The 25,016-nt window shown below is 38.4% G+C and overlaps 2 protein-coding genes across 2 annotated transcripts in view; one reads left to right on the top strand and one right to left on the bottom strand.

Moving 5' to 3' along the window:
* The window catches only part of LOC139738346 (large ribosomal subunit protein uL4m-like), a 46,789-nt gene extending 37,448 nt beyond the window's left edge, over window positions 1-9,341 (top strand). Inside the window, exons 8-9 of the mRNA XM_071648986.1 lie at window positions 4,392-4,471; window positions 9,124-9,341. Of these exons, the coding sequence (XP_071505087.1) occupies window positions 4,392-4,471; window positions 9,124-9,341 (298 nt within the window). The remainder of the gene's footprint in view (window positions 1-4,391; window positions 4,472-9,123) is intronic.
* Window positions 9,342-20,336: 10,995 nt separating this feature from the next.
* The window catches only part of LOC139739722 (proton-coupled folate transporter-like), a 28,623-nt gene continuing 23,943 nt past the window's right edge, over window positions 20,337-25,016 (bottom strand). Inside the window, exons 6-7 of the mRNA XM_071650330.1 lie at window positions 24,190-24,242; window positions 20,337-20,407 (exon numbers count right to left, since the gene is read on the bottom strand). Of these exons, the coding sequence (XP_071506431.1) occupies window positions 20,337-20,407; window positions 24,190-24,242 (124 nt within the window). The remainder of the gene's footprint in view (window positions 20,408-24,189; window positions 24,243-25,016) is intronic.

A 25,016-nucleotide genomic window follows, 5' to 3' on the forward strand; every position in this document is an offset into this window, starting at 1 on the left:
TTCACGAAACTCGGCTCTCGCGAAATTCGTGAAATTAAAATGCACGTGAACATTCCTTGCTTTACAGTACTCATAGCATTTCAATGTGTAATTTGACCAGTCTATATTATGGAAAGAATGTGTGATATATGGATAACTGTGAAAAACAGTTTCTGTAATCTGTATCTTTCAAGTCTGCTGAGTCCATGAATTCTGCATGGGACTCTTGAAATGGTGTGAACTCATGATTATGATTGTGTCTGTAAAGGATGGATACCACCATCACAAAGGAAGCAGCTTAGAGCTCTGAGTTTCAGCTCTACATTCTCTGCATATACCCTCGGAGTCATATATGCAATGACAGCCCCCAATACAGAGGGTAAAACCATTGTATTTACACACACCTACACCCACACCCACACACACATGAATTTACCATCAAAAGGGAAGGGTTCTGATGACAAAACTGTGGCAGGCAATTCAAACTTGCAAACAAATGGTGATGTGATTGAAATTACCATCAGACTAACGAGCAAATAAAAAGAAAAAGAGAAATGTCATGAAGAAATCGTCATCATTGGCATTGAGACAGATTAATCATGGAAATGATGGGCATCCTTCTCTGGCCATCAGTAGAGGCCGGCATGGCCTGACGAAAAGCACTAGGTGGCACCAGAAGCTCTTTACAGACCCCATAGTGAGCAAGGAGAAACAGAGAAGGGGTGGAGAAAGAAATGAGAGATACAGACAGACAGATGGACAGACAGACAGAACAAGAGTCAAGGAATGGAATTAAAAGTTTATCGATTTTTGGTGGGGAGGGGAGGAGGAGGAAGAGGAAACGGAGGCAGAATGAGAATCTGGTGGATGGAATGACAGTAAGGTACATTCTATCAGGAATGCAAGTAAAACGATTTGATGAGCTTTTCCTCCAGTATGATAGAAAACAAGGAGAGATGTATAAAAGAAATGAGTGTATGAGGAGAAACAAGTGATTTCAGAGTGTGTCAGTAGTACAGAAAAGATTATTTAGGTATATCTGTGGAGTTATCATGATGGACAAAATGTCATTTGCAGTTATAAGCGGTCAGCAGGGTGACTCACTTCAGTGTATGAACACACAGCAACGCTTGACTAGTTAATCACATTTCAGAAACGTGATTATGGACGAGTTTCTTTGTATGTCTGAAACCCCTCAGTGACTTACAACTTATCTTCCCACCAAAGACACGCTGGAACGCAAACTAAGTTTAGAGCATGTCCAGCACCCACAACATTGGAGCGTCATTGTGCCGAAGAGAGGGGGAAAATTGTATGTTCTGTGTCAGGTTTCGTTTGCTATTCTTAGCGTGCACTTCAGCATACCACTCTTATCACATTTTCGGTGGTGAGCAAAGGCAATGCATTAACTCTTTCGGTGCTGACTCGACCCTGCCCCACCCCCACGCACCCCAATGCACACTCCTTTTCTTTTATGCCTTAGCGTTGCCGCACTCCAATATTCCCTCAAATGTAAACCAGGCATAAAGGAGTAAGTAATAGAAGACAGGAAATTGGCAGGTAATTGATTCAAAAGGGTGTAAATTGACTTCAAATGAAACAAGTGCAAACAGGAGGGGAGCGGGCAGAAAAAAGATGCAGGGGAAGAGAAAGAGGAGGTTGAGGGTTCCGGTTTCATGTGGGAGGCAGTCTCCCTTTAAGGCAATTGTCTAGTAGGGGTCAGATTTGTGTTTTGTGCTGTTGGTCAATTTTCTTGCATACACTTCCACCCCTTTCCAGCACGCATTTTCATCTTCCATCCTCAGCAAATGATGCAGAATGCAAGTGGTACCGAGTGGCGAAGTTCTCTTAGTGAAATGCAGAAAGTAATGTCGTTAATCTCATTTTATGTGTCTGCTCGGGATGATGGTGTCCGTAAGTAGCACATATTGCAGAAAATGAGATGAAGCAGGATCCATGCTGTTGGTCATCATGTTATCAAATTACCTCTCTGAGTGATGAATGAAGCTTTTGTCATGCACAGTGCTTCATATCTTTATGACTAAGGTCAAAGTTCAAAGACTACCATTAAAACTTCAGCTAAAATTGTCACATTCCAGCTGTAACTTCAGCTCAGAAAGTGCTGTGGTGATATGACTTGATGGGAAGCAATTAGATATTCCTGTGAAATTACAGGAATAAAAAGGTCTTGAAACCTCAGGGTCAAATGTCAAAAATGTTGTTTTTAGCCAAAACTTCTGTCAGGAAAGACCACTGCAAATATGATTTTCTAAGGATAAAGATGCGTTACGAGATATATATTTTCCTTTTTTAAAGAGGTCAAAGGTCAATCTCCATGGGTCAAAGATAAAGACCAATGAACTTTATGTAATCTGTATGTCTGTACTGATGATACTGATTGGTGATTGCTTGAGAAGGCAGAGCCATCCCAGCCAATGTGGATCAGAATTCAAATCACTGTTGTTGCCCATACTTTGTTCACGAAAGAGAAATTACTTCTCCAAATCAAGCTTTATTGTGTACAGTGCACTCCTGGTCATGACGAACACAGATGTAACAAAATATTAGTTGCAACAAAGTAAAAATTCAGGTCCCTGAATTATCATCTTTATATCTGTGTATACATTATTTGTTCAGTTGTAACAAAATTTTGATATAATGAAAGAAATCTGCTGGTCTCGAGGACTTCTTTATAATGGGAGTCGCCAGTATATAAGTGAAATTAAGGAAAATCAAGAAGCCAGAGATGAGGAGATTGATGGATCTAGATAGATAAATAGATGGATATAGATATAGATAGATAGATAGATAGATAGATATAGATATAGATAGATAGATAAATAGATAGATAGATAGATAGATAGATAGATAGATAGATAGATAGATAGATAGATGGATAGATAGATAGATGGAGATAGATAGATGGATAGATAGATATAGATAGATAGATATAGATATAGATAGATAGATATATAGATAGATAGATATAGATATAGATAGATAGATATAGATATAGATAGATAGATAGATAGAGATAGGTAGGTAGATAGAGATAGATAGATGGAGATAGATAGATAGATAGAGATAGATAGATAGATAAAAATAGAAAGATGGAGATAGATAGGTAGATAGAGATAGATGAATGGATAGATAGGGATAGATAGATAGATAAATGAATAGATAGATGAATAGATCTATAGATAGATAGATAGAGATCAATAGATAGATGGACAGAGATAGATGGATAGATTGAGAGGTAGAGATAAGTAGATAGCTTAAAAGAACAGAGAGAGAGAGAGGAGAAGGGAGAGAAAAGAAGACACCATCAGGGTAAAATTGAGATAGGAAGCAAGAAAGGGTTGAACAAATTTCATATTGATTGAAAACAGGGAGAAATTCCAAGGCATCGTATTTTCCTTCATTTAGCACTCAGGTGACTGTTGGACAAACAAGTCCAATCTCCCCATGTGCCAATAACAAGGGGCCGCGCCTAACTGGGCAAACATGCCACAATTAGTGATGGGAACCAGCCCTCGAGGACGCACGACTGCCTATCACTTTTTCATCCGATTCAACAACGACGATGGACTGCCGCTTTCAGCCATCCGGACTAACTTGTGTCAGAATTTATGCCCCATTTGTTCTCAAAGAACGGATCCCAAGTGAAGAATATATTTTAGGATTTAAAAAAAAAAGACATATCTGACGCTGTGGCAATATCTTCAGTACATATTTCAGTCAGAGCAAGAAGGGTGGTATTGCTCTATGAAGCATATGAAACTAATCCCTTTCTACGTCTTAGCGGATGATATGTCTTTCACCTACTGTAAGATCGTACCAGTCCCTGTCACTCTCCCTCTCTCTTTTGCTTTCTTTTTCTTTCATATTTTCTTGTCTCTCCTTCTTTCTATTTCTTTCCCTCTCTCTCTCTCTCTTTCTTTTTCTCATGATTTTTTATTTATTTTTTGTATATCTTCCTCTGCATGCAATCTGCCAGATCGTCATTTTAGTCAAATTTTTTACATTCTTCTGTCACAGAAGATATAACTGACAGTGCAAAAACTTTCTGTAGATACAGGGTTTGCTCAACCTAGCAATGACCCAGGTACAGAGGAGCACATTTTTATAAGAATTAGATGAAATGAAAACCGCATCACTTGGTGTCGTGGATGGAAACTTTAAATATTTGGTTGCATATATTGTGTTTAAAAAAAGATTCATATTGACAGTGATACTGTCATTTTGATTTCTTGGAACTTAAAATTCACTGGAATATTTCTAAAATTATAGAAAGTGTAAAAAAAGGACAACTGCAGTACTATTATGATATGATACATCATAATGTGTAGATCACATGATTTTCTATTGGTATCCTCAGTTCTTTCCTCTATTCTAATATTTGTGTTTTTCAGTAAGCCTTTGGAAGAAATGCCGATGAATTTCCTTGAAGCCGTGAACGGGATCAAGACTTTCAATGTACTCTCAGCGGAAGGTGAGCCAAACGTTTCATTTCTTCCTAAATTTTTGCAATAATTTGTGCTTGAATGTGTACTGCTACAAAGTGTACAGTATGACAGCTCTTTCAGTGTTTTATTATGCTCTATACAGTCTTTTATGTGTGCAGGGGTCATTCCATAATCTGTGCAAGCTGTAAGATTTGAAACCCATGCCACTAGTTAATGTTACCAAACAAATTGACAGTAAATTGGGTTTGCTTTTTGCAACAAAACTATATATTCAAAACAAGAGTGCAATTTAGTTAAAAAAACAGTGAATGCAGGTATTGTTATTGTGGTGTCCACTTTTACAATGGGAATTAGAGATCTGACTTAAAGACAAAAATTTATATGGAACTGAAGAATTTGTTTGTGAAAGACTCTGAAAGAAGAAGAAGAACAAAATTGAATTTACCAGTTTCAGCAGTATGTGCAAAGCTTAACATTAGCTAAGCAAATGAAAGGCAAAGACTTTTTAAAAAGCAAATAAAAAAGAAACTTCACAAGATAGAGAGAGAGGGAAAAAAAAAAGATGTATGTGTAGGCGAGTATACAGAAGCATACGTTTGCATACCCTTTTTCTTGTAGTCTCACAGCTAGCTTGACGACCATGGCAAGTAAGTAGTGCCCTCTCGAGCTCATGACTGACAAAAAAAACCCCAAGCAGGCCCGGCTCACTTGCTCAATTACCAGCTCGGCCTCAAGGGAGGGTGTAAGAAATCCTGTCGTTCGTGCCTCTCGTTGAGTAAGGATGAACGAGGCACCATTCCATTAACCCAGATTTTCTGGTGTCATGAAGAAATGGAATTGCAATTAACTTAGATTTGCCATAATTATTCCTCTCCGAGCACAAACATCAGGTTGTCGGCATGTTTTGAGCCCCGCAATCTGAGCGGGAGAGAGAGTTTGAGAATTAATCTGGTGGAAAACATGAAGCAGCGTATGTCATCATGTTGCAGATGCGAGACACATTTTGCACAACCAGAAATTTCACTGTGTACCACAGCGGTATCCTACCGCCATATCTCTGATCATACCTATTAAATTATGATGAATTGGGTAAGTGAATGAAGTTGTCATATTATTTTTATGGCAAGCAAGCAAGCAAGCAGGCAAAAAAAAAAATGTAAAGAAATGGATGGCAATTCCAATTCATATTGACATGAAGTACTGTGTTTGAGATATATGGAAATATGGTTTCATCCCTTGACCATCTGTTTATTTGAAAATTATAGCTTTTGATGAGAAGATATATACAGCCGTGTGTTCCAAGTTGAAACTTCTCTGCACATCCGACATTGTAGGAGTCTGAATATGTTTCATATACTGCATCTTGTCTGTCAGCACAAACTCTTAAAGGGCTGTCGTGCCAGCACACTTCCCCACTCATCCAAAAATCACGTCCAGATATAAATCTTCCCCCCAGCTGTACCTGGTTACGTTTAATCCCCCTTTGAAAGTCACGCCATGCAATAAAACTGGGATTCATTCGTCCATTTTTTAAGTGGAACATGGAAGTTCCCTCTTCGGAGCTGTGTGTGTGTGCGCGTTTGCCGGCTAGCTTTGTACCAAATTTATTGGGTAGCCTGTTTGTTGTTAGTGACGCCAGTAATTTGGCGTAACCTTTTACGTCCATTATCGGAGTTAAAAGATATTTCTTGTTATTCTGTTTATGTTGTTGATATCAAGGAATTTGAAATGTTGGGGGGGGGGGGGTTGAGGAGTGGATCAAAATTCTATCTTTCAGTACAACCCTTAGTAGAGTCGTTTTTTAAATTACCTGCTGTGAGGTGACTTTGCAAGGAACATTGAAACGGGATGCAAAATAAATGTGACTGTAACAATAAACAGTCTCGACAGATCTATGAATCAAATTTATATGGCGTATCATGTTTAAGCATGGAAAATACAAAGCTGTTTATTCTGATCATGTGACATAAAAATTCACACCCAAATTTTGTATCTTATGAATGAGAAATCATACAATAGCTACTACCTGGTTGGTAATGTATACAAAAGAGTTCAAGAAAAATTGCGATGAAATCAGGACAAAATTTCCGGTTGTCTCTCTTTGAAGTCAGGTGCGAGGTAGAGGGTGATATTCACTGAAGGGATTACGATGCTGTGCCAAGATTTATCAAAGGATTATGTGGTAGATTAAATCTGCTACTGTCAGGGATTAAGAAGTGCAGCGTGAATTATCATGGACAAAACTTAGCCTCCTCCATACCTGCCAACTGTTCTGTTTTAATCTGAACATTGAGATTTTTCACTGAAAGAAAATGCATTAATTTCAGTGTGTTCTGATTTTTTTGAAATATCTGTTAATAGTAAAGTATGATAAATCTATAAAAGTTCAGATTTTTTAATAATTTGTCTCTGTTTGTTCAGATTTATTAAGTCTCAGGGTTGGCAGGTATGTTGCTCTGATATCAACTGCATTTTCCCCCATCTGACCCCAACCTGCATACGCCTTCTGTCATCGCTCGTGTTATTTTGAAATAAGAGCACAAGTTTGCCACATTTGTCTCTCCTGACAGTGTTCCCCAAACTTTTTGTGTGCTCTAAGAAAAAAAAATGAAAGGTTCTTCTCTCTGAATGGAGTGGTAACTTCAATATATAGCCAATATCTGTATATCTCCTTCAAGGAGTGTTGTCTTCTTCTTTTTTGATGAATGCAATGTCAAGAGTGTATAATATAAATACAAAGTTACCCTACTATGGATACACAGCTACTCCACTCATATATTTTTGCACGTGTGATCATTGTCTCAAGTGTGCTGATACAGATAGGATGACCTTATAAGGGGGCTCATTTCCAAAGTCATCGCTATCATGGCTGTCTAGTGTGGCCATTGAGATTTATGTCATGTCCCATGTGTATGGCGGGGATGTGATTCTTGTGGTAATGGGGGGTTAAAGAACTGCGGAAGATGTAACATTTCCTTGGCAAGTATCTTTGAGGCTGATCTCTTGGTTCCAAAGGGACCACCGGTGGATCCCTGTTGGACTCTCAGCCCCCCCCCCCCCCCCCCTCCATGCAGTCAGCATCTTGATCCATCATCCACGACCCCACCCCCTGCCCCTTTCATCATGACTCTCTAGCCAAAAGAGAATCCCCATGGCACTTTAAGAACAGATTGTACATTATTACTTCTACCCTGAGGAATGGCACGTTCATCTCCTACGCTTTGTTTCTCCCCCTTTGACATCTCGTGGTATCTGAATACAGCGGAAGTCCTCCGTGGAGTCTTCCTTGATGATTGATGCCAAGAAAAAGGGGAAAGAAAAGGAAAAGATAGATATCAAAGACTATTTTTGAGGAGTGCAAAGTTCTGGTAGCATCTCGCCCCGCCAGAATCCAAATGTGTCCCTACCACATCTTAATTACCTCTTAACTCTCGGCTCTCTCTCTCTCTCTTCTTGAGTCTTGCTGGTGCAGTGATGAATTGGTTCCTACTGTTATTGCAAATTGATCGTTTACGGTATCTAACGTCTCCCAGGAGAGAAAAAGAGGCAGTGCCAAGGCAGGAGGAACACTTTGGAATGTCTGATGCTATACAAGGCAGCTTGTATTCTCAAGGTTTTAAGTCTAGAAACCTTCCTTCTCTCCCCCCCCCTTTTTTTTTCATGCAAAACAAAATAGAAAATGAATAACATCTCAGAAAGAAAAAATGTGTTTATCACATAGATTGAGTGGATAAGTGAAAGGATGAACTCTCGCTCTCCACTCTACCTCAGGTTGTTAGCCGCAAGGTGTTGTTGTCGTCACAGTTTATCGAGTACATTTTTTTTTTTTTTATGTGATGGATGAACCTATTTGTGGATACAGTGGGCATCATAGTGTCCAAGATAAGACTGTGACTGAAAAGAATATCCTAGCTGTCTCTTAGTCACATGTAAGCTTTTCAATTTCATGAGGAGGACCAGAGCCGGAGAGTTTTGGGACCAGTCTTGGCTTCATCACCATTCCACAGCCAGAGAGACTGCATTTCAACAAATAGGAATTGACATGAATTAGATAAATGGAACAGAGATTTGTGTGCAGTGGAGCCATTGTATTAATCTTCTCTGTATTTCTCATTTAAAAAAACAAGCAATAAATTAAAACCATTCCACTGTTGGCTCATACAAAAATCAATTTCATTTGCCTTCTACACATGCAAAGAAGAAAAAAAATCACCCGCTGTAAGGTTGTAAATAAGCTGCAAACTGTGCATGCCTAAACATTGACCAGAGCATGACCCTGGGCACTCAAGTGTAGGGATCTGTTTGTGGCAAATTGCATTCTGAGATTGAAAATACGGAGGTTTTCTTGGTGTTCCATTTACATGTGCCGTGCTGGGCAAATTGTTGATAGAGGTGTTTTTTTTTTTTTTTTTTTTTTTTAAAGGTAAACTTGATTGATTTTTGTATCACATTGTACATCGCAAGAGTTAACAATGTTTTTGTGTCCACACAAGATTTAACAGATTTTTGTTTTGCCTTATAAACACTGATTTTTAACAACCGGTAATTTCAGATTTGTGTGACACTTAAATCAAGTAGGTACCCAATGGTAATGCAGCAAGGTGCTATCCTCCTAATAATCTGTATCAGCTTGTTTTAAAAATGTATTCCTGCTCCCTCTCTTTATTTCTCTTGGCAGGTCTGAACGTCTGGAGCATGCTGAAGCACAAGACTCTAATCCTCACACTGGACACCGTCGAGCTCCTGGAAAGGAGGTTGCTGCACCATCTCCATAGCTACGGCGACCCCGTCCTCAACAAGAACCTACCCATCATGAACGCCCAGCTCGGCATGGACCCCAGTTGGGACGCGGCGAAGCGCAAGCAGTGGTTTGTGGCGCAGGAGACCGAGGTGTAAAGGGAGTCAGCTGGAGACCCAAGACAAGGCAAAGAATGGAAGAAGATAAATGTGACTGGTGGTCAAATCTATTTCCCTAGCTTTTTACATAACATACTGTAAAAGCTGTTATTTTCGCAGACAGATATTTTTGCAAATGAGGTGACACAGGTATTATCGTGATTTGACACTGAGACTATCAAGTGCACTAATGCCTGTCTGTTCACTCCGCCTTCTCTGTACATGTAGGCCTATGTAGTACTAGGCCAGTGTATCCCACCAACCATGGCCATGGTTTCGCTCCAGCTCGGAAGGCACCAAATGCCACAAGATGGGCATGTTAATACTTTTACTCTGCAAATTTAACGCTTTCAAGATCAAGTGATGATATTTTCGTTTGTTGCTAAATTTGCAGCCCAACAGTGATTTGCCAGATTTGCGAATATTAAACCTTTGCAAAAATAACAGCTTTTGCAGTATAGAAAGAGAAAGTGAATGAATGATGAAGGAAAGCCCAAAGTAAAACATTGCACTGTATGGGTTGGAAAAGACAGATAGTACTAAAAGGGAACAAAATCAGAGTTGGCAGATTCAGGCAAAGGGACAAGGGACAGTAGACCATCAGTTCTATGGGTCCAGGCAAGCAGATCTCTCGCTGGTCCATTGCTCTTACTGTAGCATTCTGGTGGTTAGAGACTTTCATCCTAAAGCCTTTACAACACACCCCAAGCCAAATGGTTATGAATCACCATAATATGACTTTGCTGCACCCACTGGAGTCATACAAGTTGGTGTGATGTAGAATTCATAAGTCTCTGTAAGGACAAGAAGGTCGTATGTCAGAGGTAGGAAAGTGAAAACCTTGTTGGGATCTGTAATGAGGGATCGTCTCTCAATATCATGTCACATTTAACTCATGATAAATGTCCGGTGTGCTCATGTAGTGGATTTCATTGTTTGGCCTTTGAGAGATACAAGAAGACCCCTGGAGCACTCAAAGAAAGCAAGTTAAAGGCAAATGAAGGGAAAAATTGCTTTTCTCAAAGACGCACCAGGTGGCAGTCTGATTTATGATATAGCTGGCACTTCCTTTGATACAAGTTTGTTTTTAGAAGTAATGAGGACTTGCATTAGATGGCTACTGCCTTTAATGCTAGTGTAAATCTGCAGGAAAATATCCGCCAATTGTGTAGGCCCCTACATTTTGCTAAGGATTGATTCATCTGCAAAAATGTTTAGGAAAAGGGAGGGGGGATGGTTTAAAACATTTTCTTCACCATATACCATATGGTATTCAAGGTTTATTCACTTGTGAGTCATAAAGTGAAAATTTTTAAGTAGTTAAGAAGTAAATGATGATGAGCCAGTTTATTCACACGTACAGTGTATATTTTACTAAATGCTAAGGAGTTCCACTGATAGAAATGCCAATTAAATGATGCAGAAAATTGATGATACTTATACTTGAGGTTGAGAATCATATGCTGTCTGTATTTGATTAACAAAATTAAATCTGCCTTTGTAGTCTAGTTTAAAAAACTAGTATGTTGCCACAGTGTGAGGGTGTGTATATTTGTGTGTATGTGCATACTGTGTGTGTGTGTGTGTGTGTGTGTGTGTGTGTGTGTGTGTGTGTGTGTGTGTGTGTGTGTGTGTGTGTGTGTGTGTGTGTGTGTGTCTTTGAGGTGTAGAATTCAGAGAAAGGGGGGGGGGGGAGGGGAGCAAAAGAGAAAGAAGAGCAGACATTACTGAGAGAATGAACTTGAGAAGAAGATCTTACATACCAAACACTTGATTGGTATAGGCCTATATGGCTATATCTGTTAAGATTTTTCATATGTTACCATTGCCACATTATGAAGTGTTGTTGAAGGAACGTCATCCACCTAATACTGGAGTGGCAACAATGCACTATAAATCATTCATGTCAACAATATTCCGATGTTAGAAACAAAAACAAGCTATTACTCGTAGGCCTACATTTAGTGCTTGCAATGATGTATGTCACTTTCTGTTCCAGCAATCATACGAGTTTTAATGCTATCACAATATTTATGCACGCATAAATCAAGCAACATTTTATGATGTTATTCGTGAAACTTCATTATTTATTATTGCAAAACTCTTCTCATACCATTGAAAAACGATTTGACCTGCAGCCAACTATATGATGTGAAGAAAATCTCGAGTAACGCTTCATGCATGGGAGTTTGCTTCTTATGATGTGATCAAAGCTACTAGATCTTTCAAGACACAGGCAGTATTACAGATGAAAATTCAAACCATTAAAAATAGTATTTAAACATGCCCAAGCTGAAGCAAGGGTTTTATTCTGATAAATTGGATTTATCATGTATCTTATTAGTTATAACCTACAATTGTGCTTCACTCATTTGCCTTTTTTACTAACTCCGGTACAACTGCTAAAAATTCTAACCTATATCTAGCGGCAGTTTTCGTAGGAGCCGCTGATTAATGATAGTACCAAATCTAATCAATTGTTTGAGTCTTTACAGAGACCAGTCAAACATTTTCTTCTTTTTTTTTCATTTTATGTAGGTTGCAGGGGAAATGGGGTAAGAAGGAATAACTGAAAGGGGGGGGGGGGGGGGCAACAAATTAAAATGCCCCTCCAGGGCCATTAGAATTGCCAACTTAATTCTTTTACTACTCGCCTGGATGTTTGTTTTTACTACTCCCCATACACATATTTTGATGTCGGCTGGAGCAACAATGATTGAAAACACACAGCATGCATATTTCAGTCGGCCAAAGCTGTGTAATGATCCCAGGACAATTCCTCTACCTCATAACCTTGCCTGTTTGACCCTTGTTCTTCCCGGTACTATGCCCACTCCAAAAAAAGACAGCAAAATTGTAATGTTTGGTGACACTCTACTACATTTTGCCTAAAGTTTTAATGAGCCATTCTGCCACACATTTCTGTAAAATCGTGGTGCCCATTTCCCCTCTCCCCCCTCCCCCCCACTTCCCCAAGGCAATATCTCAAAATTGCATTACCAATTTACGACCTTCCAGTCTTGGCATGAACTATTTGAGCTGTCCCACATCTGTGTGTATTCTATCCCAGTACTATTATACACCCATCAAGTCAGCTATATATATTTTTTTTTCCCTCTCTCTCCTCTCTTTTGTGTTCACTTTGAAGAATAGCAGAGGTGTACATGTATATTGTATTCCCACTTTCTGTGGCTCAGTGAATAAGGCCACAAACTCACAACCTTTAGGTCCCTGGTTCAAGTCCAACTAGCAGCAGAGGTTGTGCCTTGATGTGAGGCGCTCTGTCCTCATTGCCCAGTCCTTTGGAGGGAACTCAATGTGCAATCTCATGCCATTTTAATGCCAACTTTGATAAAAAGAGCAAGATCATATGAACGGGAAATGGCATGAAGTTTCGTCAAAATCTGACAAAAAAGCAGTTGAGAAATTTAACAATTAGCTTCAAATTTTCACCGATTAATAATATTGGTCATGAAGTGGAAGAGGTGATCACATCACCTCACAACTCTATTCCCTTATAAACCCCTTAAAATCTCCTTAAAAATTCATTGTTGCTAAGTTACAAGACCAAAAAAAAAAGTTGATGTGAAGGATACATCACATTCCTATTGATTGTAAGTCAAAAATGAGGAGTTTAATGAAAATTCGTGTTCATGACAATGGGAGACTTTAGGCACCGACATCATCATCGTTGCCACATTGAGTATGTGGCTGGACTTAAGTATCGCTAAAAATGCAGGAAACTTTAAACAGTGTAGCATAGTTAGCTTGTCAGTAAAGTCTTGACACCTTGAGCGCGTGGTGCGGAATGACTTTTCGATGTTGACTTTCACGGTAGCTCGCTCGCAAGTACTTTGTGCTTTCTTCAGTAGTTGTCATGTTTAGTTAGTAAAACATACTATAAACACATTAAAGGACAAGCTCACCTTCATACACATGTGGATTGAGTGAATGTAGCAATATCATCCATAGAACACATCAAGGAAAATCAGACAATCCATTTTAATGTTCTAAATCTTTAAAGTTTCTGTGCAGTTACTGCTGGATGAGAAGACTCGTGTACTACAGTTTGCGATGTCACATGCGTAGAACAATATTATAAGGAAAATATAACGAGAATTCTAAGAAAAAAAAACACCTTTTTTTTTAGAGTACACATTCCCTCAACTTGTTACTGAAAAATGTTAAGGGTAATATTCCCCCCCCCCCAGCCTTCTGAAAGTGGCAAGTCAAGTGCTCTTTTAATATGCAAGTAAAGTGAAAATATGTCGAATTTTCTGTTCTTTATATTGTTCTATGCATTCGACATCACAAGCTGTAGTAGTCTTCTCATCCAGCGATGGCAGCAGTGAAAGTTCAAAAATTCATAACTTTTGAACAAACTAATTTTCCCCAAACTTTCACTAATGTGTTTTACAAATTATTGCAGCATTCACTCAATCCACATGTATATTCAGGTGAACTTGTCCTTTAATATACTGTATACATGATATGTTTTGCTGTGTTTTTATTTCAGTGAATTCGCAATTCAACTGATATCATAAATATTCCAAAAATATTACCTTTCATCTGTAAATCTTTTCCAAGGTGGGAAATCACTAACTCCTCTCCTGAAAAGAGAAAGTACTTATTTTTTTATTCCGTTACTCTGGAGCTCCATCAGGAATGCAACCACTCGCATAATTGTCTAACAAGTCACAATTCGCGAATTACACTTGCAAAATATATGGCAACATGCACACACATAAAAAAATAAATAAATAAATAAAAAACACACTTAGACACCATCAATACAGCCTCTGCACATTCAGTTGTACTTCATACATGTATTTCAACTGGCAGAACTGGAGTCCATGGACAGCATCAGCATTATTCTTCTGAATCTTTTAATATGAAAGCTTTCTTTTGTTTATAATGCCACATTTTCAATCAATTCCTGAATATCACATGATGTTGGATATAACCATTGAAATAGTTTTAAAAAAAGGGGGGGGAAAATATTACCAAGGTAAATTACACTGGATGGTATTGAATGGGAAACCAGAAAATGTCATATGTATGAGGACAATGATTTCAGGGGGGTGTTTCATAAAGCTGATCATAAAGTTTCGAACAACTTACGAGCGACTGGTGATCAGTTGCGATGTGCTACACTTACTAGAATTTCAATAATTCACCACAAGATCTGATCACCAGTCGCTCGTAATGCACTTGTCAATGTAATGACGCACCCCACTACCCCCGGACATGGGTGCGTCATGGTCATTTTTTGACTGACCACACGGGGTTTTTGACGGACACCACAGTCACTTTTTTGACGGACAAAACGCTGCAAGTGACGAACACCACAGTCACTTTTTTGACGGACAACACGTTGAAAGTGACGCACACCTCGGTCACTTTTTTGACGGACATCCTCGGTACATTTCACGCACCCCCGTAAATACTGAAACGATTTTTGCATCCGTTTTATTCAAGCAATTTCATTTTCTTTTGGTTCGTAAACATAATTTGTAAAAGTTTCGGCAAGTTTCCCTTACCATGGCCCTGTAAGCACCGTACCGTCATTCACCGTACATCACACTGCTGCTACGATATTCCGTACAGTAGTATGTATTCTGTGCATGCAATCCATGACAATCACATGTGTGCATATGCGCTGTATGTGCGCGGCCATTGCTAGTGCGGTGGATGCATACTGCTGCAGCACAGGTACACACCACGCCACGGCATTCCCGCGAGTAACACAGCCTAGTTGCTGTACGTAGAGATAAGCACAGCTAACAGCGTCGCGCGTCTGATCGGGCTATCTTGATCCCGCGAGCAGAAAATGGCATGCGGCAGGCAGTTTCTGTTGCCGCTTCTTTTACTGTCAAGAATTCGCCTTTGTCACCACAGATTTCATGGGTTTGTTGGAGGGAAAATGTAAGGAGAAAGGGTGGCTTTTAAATTAAAATTTATGTGCTTGCCAGATTCTGGCAAGCATTTTCCCCTCTTATTCCAAAACACTTCCCGAATTTGATTTTCACTTGCCGCGGGACAGCGCTCATTGTAATTTCACTTGCGGTACGTGTATCCGGTACTGATAGCGTGCAAAAATGCATGCAGTTTTCCATAGCCAAGTGACGTACCAGGACGCACCCCTCGGTTTAAAATAATGCGTGTTATTTTCCATAGCCAAGTGACGTACCATGACGCACCCCTCGGTCAAAATTTTGACCGACAATGATGGGATTTTGACGCACCCCTCGGTCAAAAATTTGACGGACAAAGCTGGTAAAATGACGAACACCTGGGTCACAAATTTGACGGACCAAACGAGGAAATGACGCACCCATGTCCGGGGGTAGTGGGGTGAGTCATTACATTGACAAGTGCATAAGTCATTCGTAACTTTACGAACCACTTTATGAAACGGGGCCCTGGCATTCCATGAAATGATATTATCCAAAATAAATAATCACTACTTTGTGATCAAGTAATTCACTCCTCTTTCAGAATTTCATCAAGATAGTTCAGCAACAGAATTCATTAGCCCCTGGATGTCCACAAGCGTATCAATGCAAGGACTCTACAATATGCACATGGGCAAGCAATGCCTCTAAGTCATGCAGCTAGTCTGTACATTTTGCAGATAACTGTATCAAATTTCTAGTGTTTTGGCAGTTTTGCTTTAGCAGTTTTGGAGTGGAAGCTGAGAAGACATTATCCTGAAAGAGCAATTACAGAGAAACCCTGTTATAACAAAGTTGCGAGGACAGCCGATTTTACCTCATTACAACCAATACCTCGTTAACGTTCTATAAAAAAGGCCAGCTAAATATAGTAATGGAAAATAGGAACCACTGAATTCACATGGTCAAAAGCAGTACATTGTGGCAAGTGAGCTTGTTATCACGGGGTTTGCCTGTACTTTTGCATGTATGCAACACAATGCAAGACCAAAGGCAGAATCGAACATTCAAGCAAACTGGACAAATATGAAAGTCACCATTTGAAAGTTATCAGTGTTCAATTACCTGTGTATTACTGTTCACATTTAGAATACAAATTGGCGTGCTGAGCAGCTCAAAACATATTTGCAGGTTCATAGGATTCTGCAGTTTCCAAAAACATAAACATGCATGCCTCATGCACCCTCTGGGAGAGAAAAAAAACAAAAACAAAAACAAACATTTTGACAGAACATGTAATAAAATTACCTCACATGTGCTCTGGCACATAGGGAATTACCTCCTCATCCAAAGAGATACATATAAGCACCATGGCACTTTTTCCCCTCTCTCTCTTTTTGTATATACAGGTATTGATGATTATGCCCAAGGGTGGGGTAATGGTCTTACAAATCAAGAAATACTAGTACTTTGATGCAATCATCTAACTCCATATGAAAGGGTTTACTCACATTCAATGTAATAGGTTCGTGCAGCACCACAGCTTGTTTACAACTCAGATTCTACTCAAGCTTTCCTTAATGTTGATTCATCATTCTTTATCTCTCTCTGCCCAAAGAACTTCCATTTTTGATGAAGTTATCCTACACAATCTTCTCTTTAATACAGACTTCAGTGAGAAATTGCTTTTAAACCTGTCTATGTGTTTCTGAATTTGAGGAAGTATTGAACAGGCTAAAATATGTATCTATACATCAAAACTTCAAAGATCACACAGCAGCGAGAGCAACAATGATGATGCGGCAATCAAGATACAAATATACTGTGTAATCAAATAATAGACAACTTTTGTTGCTGAAATCTTTTCATAATTATCAGTTTCCAGTACAATGATAGCAGGCTGTCTTTATCAGGAATGATGGTAGCTGTAATGATACAATAAATGTTGCACTGTCATGTAGATACTTTACAATATTGTAAGTTGCATATATGCAAAATATGTCTGAATATTAAAGCAGCTTCTTACAATCCAGACACTTGATGTACAAAATGGGTAAAAATGCATTTTAAGTAATTTGTGCCAATGAAATACTAATACATATAATATGAGTTTTATTTCAATGTACTGGAATATTCTAATAGTTTATATATTTATATTTCATATTTCGATGTCATTCTTATCTAACAGTCTGTTCGGAAGCAATTCTTGTCAATGAAAGATATTACATTACAGAATATTTTCACAAAATAGTCATTTTGCTAGCAATACACAATGATCAAACAAATGAAAAGGCACTGAATAGTGGGAAAAGCTCAAAATACTTGATAGCTTAGACTTCCTTTCATTGGCTTTTTACATACACAACCATTTGACAAAAACTTTGCCTGAGTACTTGTTATTTAGTAACAACAACAATAAAACAAAAAAGATGCAGTAAGACAAAGATATGAAGCATTCTGTGTTTAGACCAATATTCTTCATCATTATCAATGTCCATACTACTACAATACTTCAACACAAAGAAAAAATTAAATGCACTGTCACATACTGTTTGATTTTTTTTTTTAAAGGAATTGCGGAAGGTGCATTTAGATATCATTTCAGGAGAGTATTTTGTTGCTTTTATCATAACTACCATTATAACTATACTATTTTTTTTTTTTTTTGGGGGGGGGGGGGAGGGGCAATTGGACAGTATATCTACCCCTTTATTATCATTATAGGTATACAAAACTTGGATATCTCTTTTCAAAACAGCTTTTATCATTTCGTGCCTAGGGATACTATGCTATCGGGTGTGTACGGCCAAATTGGCAACAATTCAAACCAATCTTTAAGCTAGTGAGTTATTTCACTCTCTAACACCTGGCATATTTGAAATGGAAGTGTGTTAGATGCAGTCTTGATATCACAAGATAGATGGACATCATTACCCTGTGCAAGGCAATGTGTGTCCAGGAACACTATAGTCACATTCAGAGAGAAGTTTATGCTTTCAGTTGGCAGACAAAGACAACGGATTAGTAATATTTCCAAAAAATTGTTCAAGTACTGTCATTCAATGAATATTCATGTACATGTCCCAGCCAATATTCAAACGCAAATGAGGTTGAATGTTCTGGCAGTCAAGTAGACATGATTTTAAAACTTCGAACGATAGCACATCTATGCACAAACAATGTGGCTTTTTTTCCCCCTCTTTCTTTCTTTTTCGTCCCGATTCCTACATTGACAACACCACATACAAATTTCTGAATCTTCAAACGACAGGAGTTTTAACCCACATTCTTGGGTATACAAAAGAAGAGGATGACTTCTGTAGAATACACTGCACCACACACTCAAAATAATGAAAGTTTTCTTGATGTGGAAATTGAGGCTACATACATGCCGTGATGAGTAGAATATGTATAATGCCTAACCTTAACGTCATATTGTCTCTTGTGAGAAGTTTGCCTTCCAGTAGTCAATGACAGTGCTGGAATATTCTGGAATCTACTCTCTAATGAGAAGTTTGTCTTTTGGTAGTGGACAACAGTGCTGGAATGTTCCGGAATCTCTTGTCAGAGATGTCCATTTTCACAGAATTCACTGTCTTACATTTAATGTCATTTGTAATTGTATTCACATCACTACAGAGAAAGCCTAAGACTGTACATGATATGAATGATTCTTGCACCATTTTACATCGTAAGTGATTGACAAATTACCCTTCATCAACATAAATAAACACCAATTATTCACTGTGTAGAGCACCTACAGAAAATAGTCATAATAAAAATCATAGGCATACATACTCGGGTGGGATTTGAACACACGACCTCCTGATTGCTAGATAGGCATCGCATCCACTAGACTACTGAGCTACTGCCCGATAGCCCGTGACGGTTCTTCACCTTTATAGCAGCGGGTACTACATATTTATGGTTCAAATCATGACTCTTGCGTCAAGATATTCTTATTGCAACTGATTGACAAAATGCCCTTCATGGATGTTAACAAACAATAGACAAATAGACTGTACGTACAAGCATTCTTGTACAGACATGTTGCAAAATGGGTGTCTCCTAATATTTTGTTGTTGTTGTTGCCAGTCCCCATTTGTTGCTCTAGTCCTGTATATTCACCCAATCTGACTGATGTAATCCATAGATATATTTCACATCCTCAACACATCCTTGCAAAGGATTCACCATCAATTGTCAAAAAATGGGAAATTTATACAAAATAATCTACAAAATTATTACTGTTTGAATAAGTCCAACAGCTGTCATTTTTTGAACCACATAGGAAAATAGATTCTGAGCTGTATGCGAGTAGGACTACCATAAAAAAAAACTCCATGTAGCCACATTTGATAACTCATAACAAAAAATAAACTCTATGTTTTCACCACAAGTAATAGGAATAACTCTAACCATTAGTAACCAAACTTCCAGGATGCGCTGAAGACCTCAGTAAGAAATAAAATAAAAGCTTTTTAACTCGATAAGAATGCTGTCTTTATATCATAATTCATTGTGCATAGATCTGTAAACACACGAACAAAAATGAAACCACAAATGACTCGTAGAGAGTTGAAATGAGAGATTTCACTCACAATGCCAGGCAAGGAAATCGAGTGGACTCAGTACTGATGTTGCTTGATTGTAAATAGAAGTAACATCCTTCTCTTTTTCCATGTCTTGAAGACGAAGAAAAAAAAATAACACACGAGGAGGAGGAAAGAGAGAAGACAAGGAGGAACAAGATGAAGAAGAAGAAGAAGATGATGAGGAGGAAGATGAAGATGAAGATGATGACAAAGATGAAGATGATGATGATGATAACGAAGATGAAGATAATGATGATAGTGATTAATATAAGGAAGATGAAGATGATGATGATGATGATGATGAAGAAGATGAAGATGATGATGATGATGATGAGGAAGACGACAAGGGAAAAATGATGATGATGATAATGATAATAATGATGAAGATGAGGAAGATGACACAGACAGACAGACAGACAGACAGACAGACAGACAGACAGACAGACAGACAGACTGACAGATAGACAGACAGAGAAGGAACTCTAAAAGCGGCATGACATCTCATCTCAGCACTCCGTCTGGTCCTCCAGCTTCAAGCGTCCCGGCTGGATCACTACTTCGTCTTCATCGAGAAAGTCTGTCTCGGGGAACATCCAGAGAAAGACAAAAATGGAATAAAATAAGATAAAAAATGTCACAAACTACTGATATGCTGACCACTGAGAATGTACAGTCAAGTTTGAGGAGAATCCCAGCTGATTAAGAGAAAATTAGGAGATTTTCTTTTGTTGTTGTTGTTGTCCAGTAAAGAGATGCTTCAAATGGAATCTGCTATTGTGCTAATGTGTGTAAACCCAACACAATAGTGCAGACTGGGACAGTTTGTGATGTCACTGCGCAAACAGACATTACTCGTTTCGTTGGACCTTAGCAGGATAGTTTTCCATCTATAATACACTGGAGAAAATTTTTAGCAAATCCTTCACCTCAGATGCACTTGGAGGAGAAATTAAATTCCCCGCGTTACATTAACTCTTTATGTGCCATGGTGTAAACCTCCTGTGTGCCACATTATTCTGAGACAGCAACGTAGTCATGCTTTGGGAAAAAAACATTGATTATAGATTCGTGTTAGCCTGGACATGTAATGAGAAAAATTGTAGAGAAAATGCCAAGCTTTGCTTTGATGAAAATTGTTTGACAAATCTATGATTGTTTTTCTTTCAAATGACCAGTAGTTACAGAATTGTAGAGGCATAACTTGATCAGTTGGGCAGGTTTGTGCGTTTGAGCAGAATATGCGAACTTCGCACGACGTTGACTGAATCGGGTGTGCCAACTTGGCACATAAAAAATTAATGAAAATTAAGCAGCCAATGTCTACACAATAACCAGTGTGATGACAATGATAGCAGCCTCTTAAAAATTCAAAAGTCTTCATGGGGGGGGGGGGGGATGGGGGGGAGGAGGGGGGGGGAGGAGGGGGGGGGACAAACACTACAGAAAATATGGAAGAAGCACTGACAACTGAAACAAGGAATACCCAAGGGAGCATCTGCGATATGGTATACAGGGAGACATTCCCACAACCAACATCACCCCTCGTCTCTCCTTCACACTCCCCTGATGCCCTGGAATCCAGACACCACACATGTTGTGAATTAGTTCTCTAACAGCTCGGAAGGGAAACAAACTCCTGGAGTACACTCAAACATCACCATCATCACTGAAATGATAGTAATAATGATAAAAAAGAAAGTGGGGAAGGAAAAAAGGGAAGATGGAAATGACCTTTAGTCTGACTTTCATGCCCATTACAAAAATCAGAAACATACTGTTAGGTTGCTTGAAAGCAAAATGTTATCACTTGCTCGGTTTCATTTCCTGCTCAAACCCCCTCCCTGAACATTATTCATCTCTGTTTATCAGTCTGTATGTCTGTCTGTGTGTCTGTCAGTGTCTCTGTCTGTCTGTTTGTCTGTCTGTCTCTTTCTTTCCGTCATGACTAATGGGATGTGTTGATGTGGATGTGACAGGAAGTTAATCTGCAATGAAACCAGTTTCTCTCCCTTCTTCAACTTCTCTAGTCATATCTTCATCTACAATGCCCCACCCCTCCATACTTTATATAAATGCTAAAGACACAATTTCTGACTTTCTGTCCATATCTATTGTTTAAAGGGATGGTACAGTATTGGTAGAGATGAGAATTGGGCTTTTAACTTTTTGCGAGATACCAAGAAAGCACTTATGATGTAGTATAGAGCATGCCATTTTAAGAGGAATTCAAAGTTTATTTGATAAAAATCGGGTTTGGAATGACTGAATCATCCAAAAACAAAGCGATCGTAATACAGTGTGGGTCCCACACTTTATTAGAATCGCTCTTTTTTGGCTATCTCAGCCTTTTCAAAACCAATTTTCATCAAATAAACGTTGAATTCCTCATAGAATTACATACTCTTTCACATTTCATAAGAGGCTACTCGTTATCTCACGAAAAAATGTTAGAAACCCGAAATTAGGTCTCAACCAAAACTGTATGATCCCTTTAATTCATTTTTTTTTTTTCTGATGTGGAAAATCTCATCATTTTGTTAGATGTCAAAATGGATGGTTCAACTGAATGAAAAGAACATAGTATAGTAACATGGCATAGTAATAACTCTGCAAGTTGGACAATGATAAAGACGTCACTAAAGGCAATGTGCAAGTCATGCTGATGAAAAGTTATCCTTTGTGGGGAAAATACAAGTTCCCCAAATCATTCAGACATTTTCAAATTCAAACACCACTTCTCAAGATGAGTGAGTAGATTAAATGAAACCACAAAACAATCAACCAATGCTGTGTAATTGTGCAATGCAGCTGGAGTATTTCAATAGCAAACTGTCACAGTCTTTTTTTTAAATGATTTATTTTTCACCTCTTCATTTTTGAGTGAGATCTTAGATAGCAGTAAATGAACATATTGTACTAAATACTTGGAAACTGACTGAACAGCAAAAAGACAGCAAAACTCAGTAAAGAAAAGAAGAATGTACATGTATATATCTTACGTCCTTGGGATGAAATTCTATCAACTATAAAGTGCCAAGTATCACATGTAAAGACAGCTTCATATCAAGTGAACATAATAGTGAACAAATGGTATAATATTCACATCATTGTGATGATTTTTTTTTTTAGTGCAACAGCAGCAGAAACTAATTGGAAAGTATCACTATCTGTCTCAGAGTTTGACACGGGCATTTCTTACCCCCAAAATGCCACTTTATGGTGAGCTTTGCTGGAAATTGGGAGGGCTTGCAAAATTGGCAACAAGCTTTGGAGCTGTCAGAAGATGTCAAATTGACATAAATTACATGAGGGTGCCCATAGGCCCTACATTGTCAGTCAGTTTTAGGGAGCAAGTTCAAATAGGGGGTCAGGAAAAGCTATTCTTATAGGCTGGACTAGACTGCTAATCTAGCTCATGTGTTTTGCTCTACACTGGTTTTACCATGTGCAAAAAACATGAGTTGATTAATTTTATGTCATAAATTGGGAGAGGGAACTTTTCAGCTTTTCAAATTTTCTGATACTCTGCTTTTCAGTATTGGGTGAAGCACATAAAAGAGAAGGAAAGCATTAGCTATAGGGAAAAGTATCAAAAATACTGAACCTGTCATACAGAAAAATGGTTTGACAGGCAAAACAACAAAACAAAACAAAAAACTAGACCAAACACAATACTCACATTACAATACACAAATACATGGTGTAAAAAAAAAAACAATGAAGAAGGCATGTTGGAAAGAATATAGAATTTTCAAAGCAAGGATCATAAAATGAAAACAGAGACATATCTAAGCAAGACAGAGGAATAGCAATGCAGATTTTAATAATTCAATGGTTGACTAATATCCAGATAGGGATAAAATATAATAGATGCAAAATTAGTTGGATTGCAGATAATACCATTAAGCTGACAAGGTGGAGGATATACTGTAAAACACGATATTTTGGCGGCATGAAATTTTTGCGAAATGGAGCCAACGGCCTTTTTTGCGGCATGAAATTGTCGCGAGTTGCCTCTAACATTCAATGCGCTTAGTGTAGACAAGAACTTTCATGTGCATTTTAATTTCGCAAATCTTGGCTCTCAAGAAATTCGCAAAAATTAAATGCACGCGAACATTCCTCGTTTTACAGTATTTGTAGATAGACACAGATTGATACATTGAGAGGCAAAAAAAAAGCAAAGAAAAGAGATGGATAGATACATAAAATAACAGAAATTCTGAAAGGAAATTAAAGATGCAGGGGAGGGAAGTGCAGAGTAATATTGACTCACATGGTGCATATAAACACAGACAAATGGATGGCAGAGGAACTCATGTTATGTGTCTCCATATAAGTCAGTCTGGGATCCATTACCTTCCTGGTAGGTTTGGTAGGGGACGCCTTGCTTCTGCACATACCAGATCACCCTGCAAGAAGGAGAAATCATCAAGATGTCAATAAATCAGGTAAGCATGAGCTTTTGACATATATTATATACTCACACAAATGTAACACAAAAAGCTGCATGACTTTGGTGATTCCCTCATATTTATCCCAAAGTTGATTTCTATCCTTAGTGTTTATGTTAGCTTTATAATAGTTTCTGACTATACAAACAATTAAAATTTGGGGGTTTCATGGACAAACAATGCACAAGGACTTTCCATGGCTCAGTCGGTAAGAGCACCAGTCTAGCAATCTGGAGGTCATGAGTTCGAAGCCCAATGGAATCCCATTATCTTTGCTAATTTCATTTTGAACTCTGACATATGTTATGTGTCTCCATCAAACATCCCCCATTTGGCAAAATAAAGGAAGGGGGCAAGAGGGGAGTTAAAATACAAAAAGCTCATTTATTACTTGGAATAAAACTTTTTGTAATGTTACATTTATGACCAGGGCTAGATTTCATCATCCTACGAAGATTTCAAGATGCCTTACAGAGTAAACTAAGAGTAAAGTTGTAGATGATTTCATTTCCACTTCAAATATGGGTAATCTATGCTAAAAGTTAAGTATGTAACTGAAAAAGTAATGCCATATCTGATCAAAATGGTACTGGTATAATACAAAATATCAAATATGGCTTCCCATGGGATCCTCCTGTTTGAGTTTATGAAACAAACAACTGCGATGTCACTCATAATACTTTCTCTATTTTCTCTACCTATTTTTTCTCTAGAAACAGCCCCCCCCCCCCC

The sequence above is a fragment of the Diadema antillarum genome, unplaced genomic scaffold (assembly GCF_040938485.1).
Source record: "Diadema antillarum isolate AM-2024a unplaced genomic scaffold, OU_Dant_1.0 scf00000029, whole genome shotgun sequence".
NCBI classification, from domain to species: Eukaryota; Metazoa; Echinodermata; class Echinoidea; order Diadematoida; family Diadematidae; genus Diadema; species Diadema antillarum.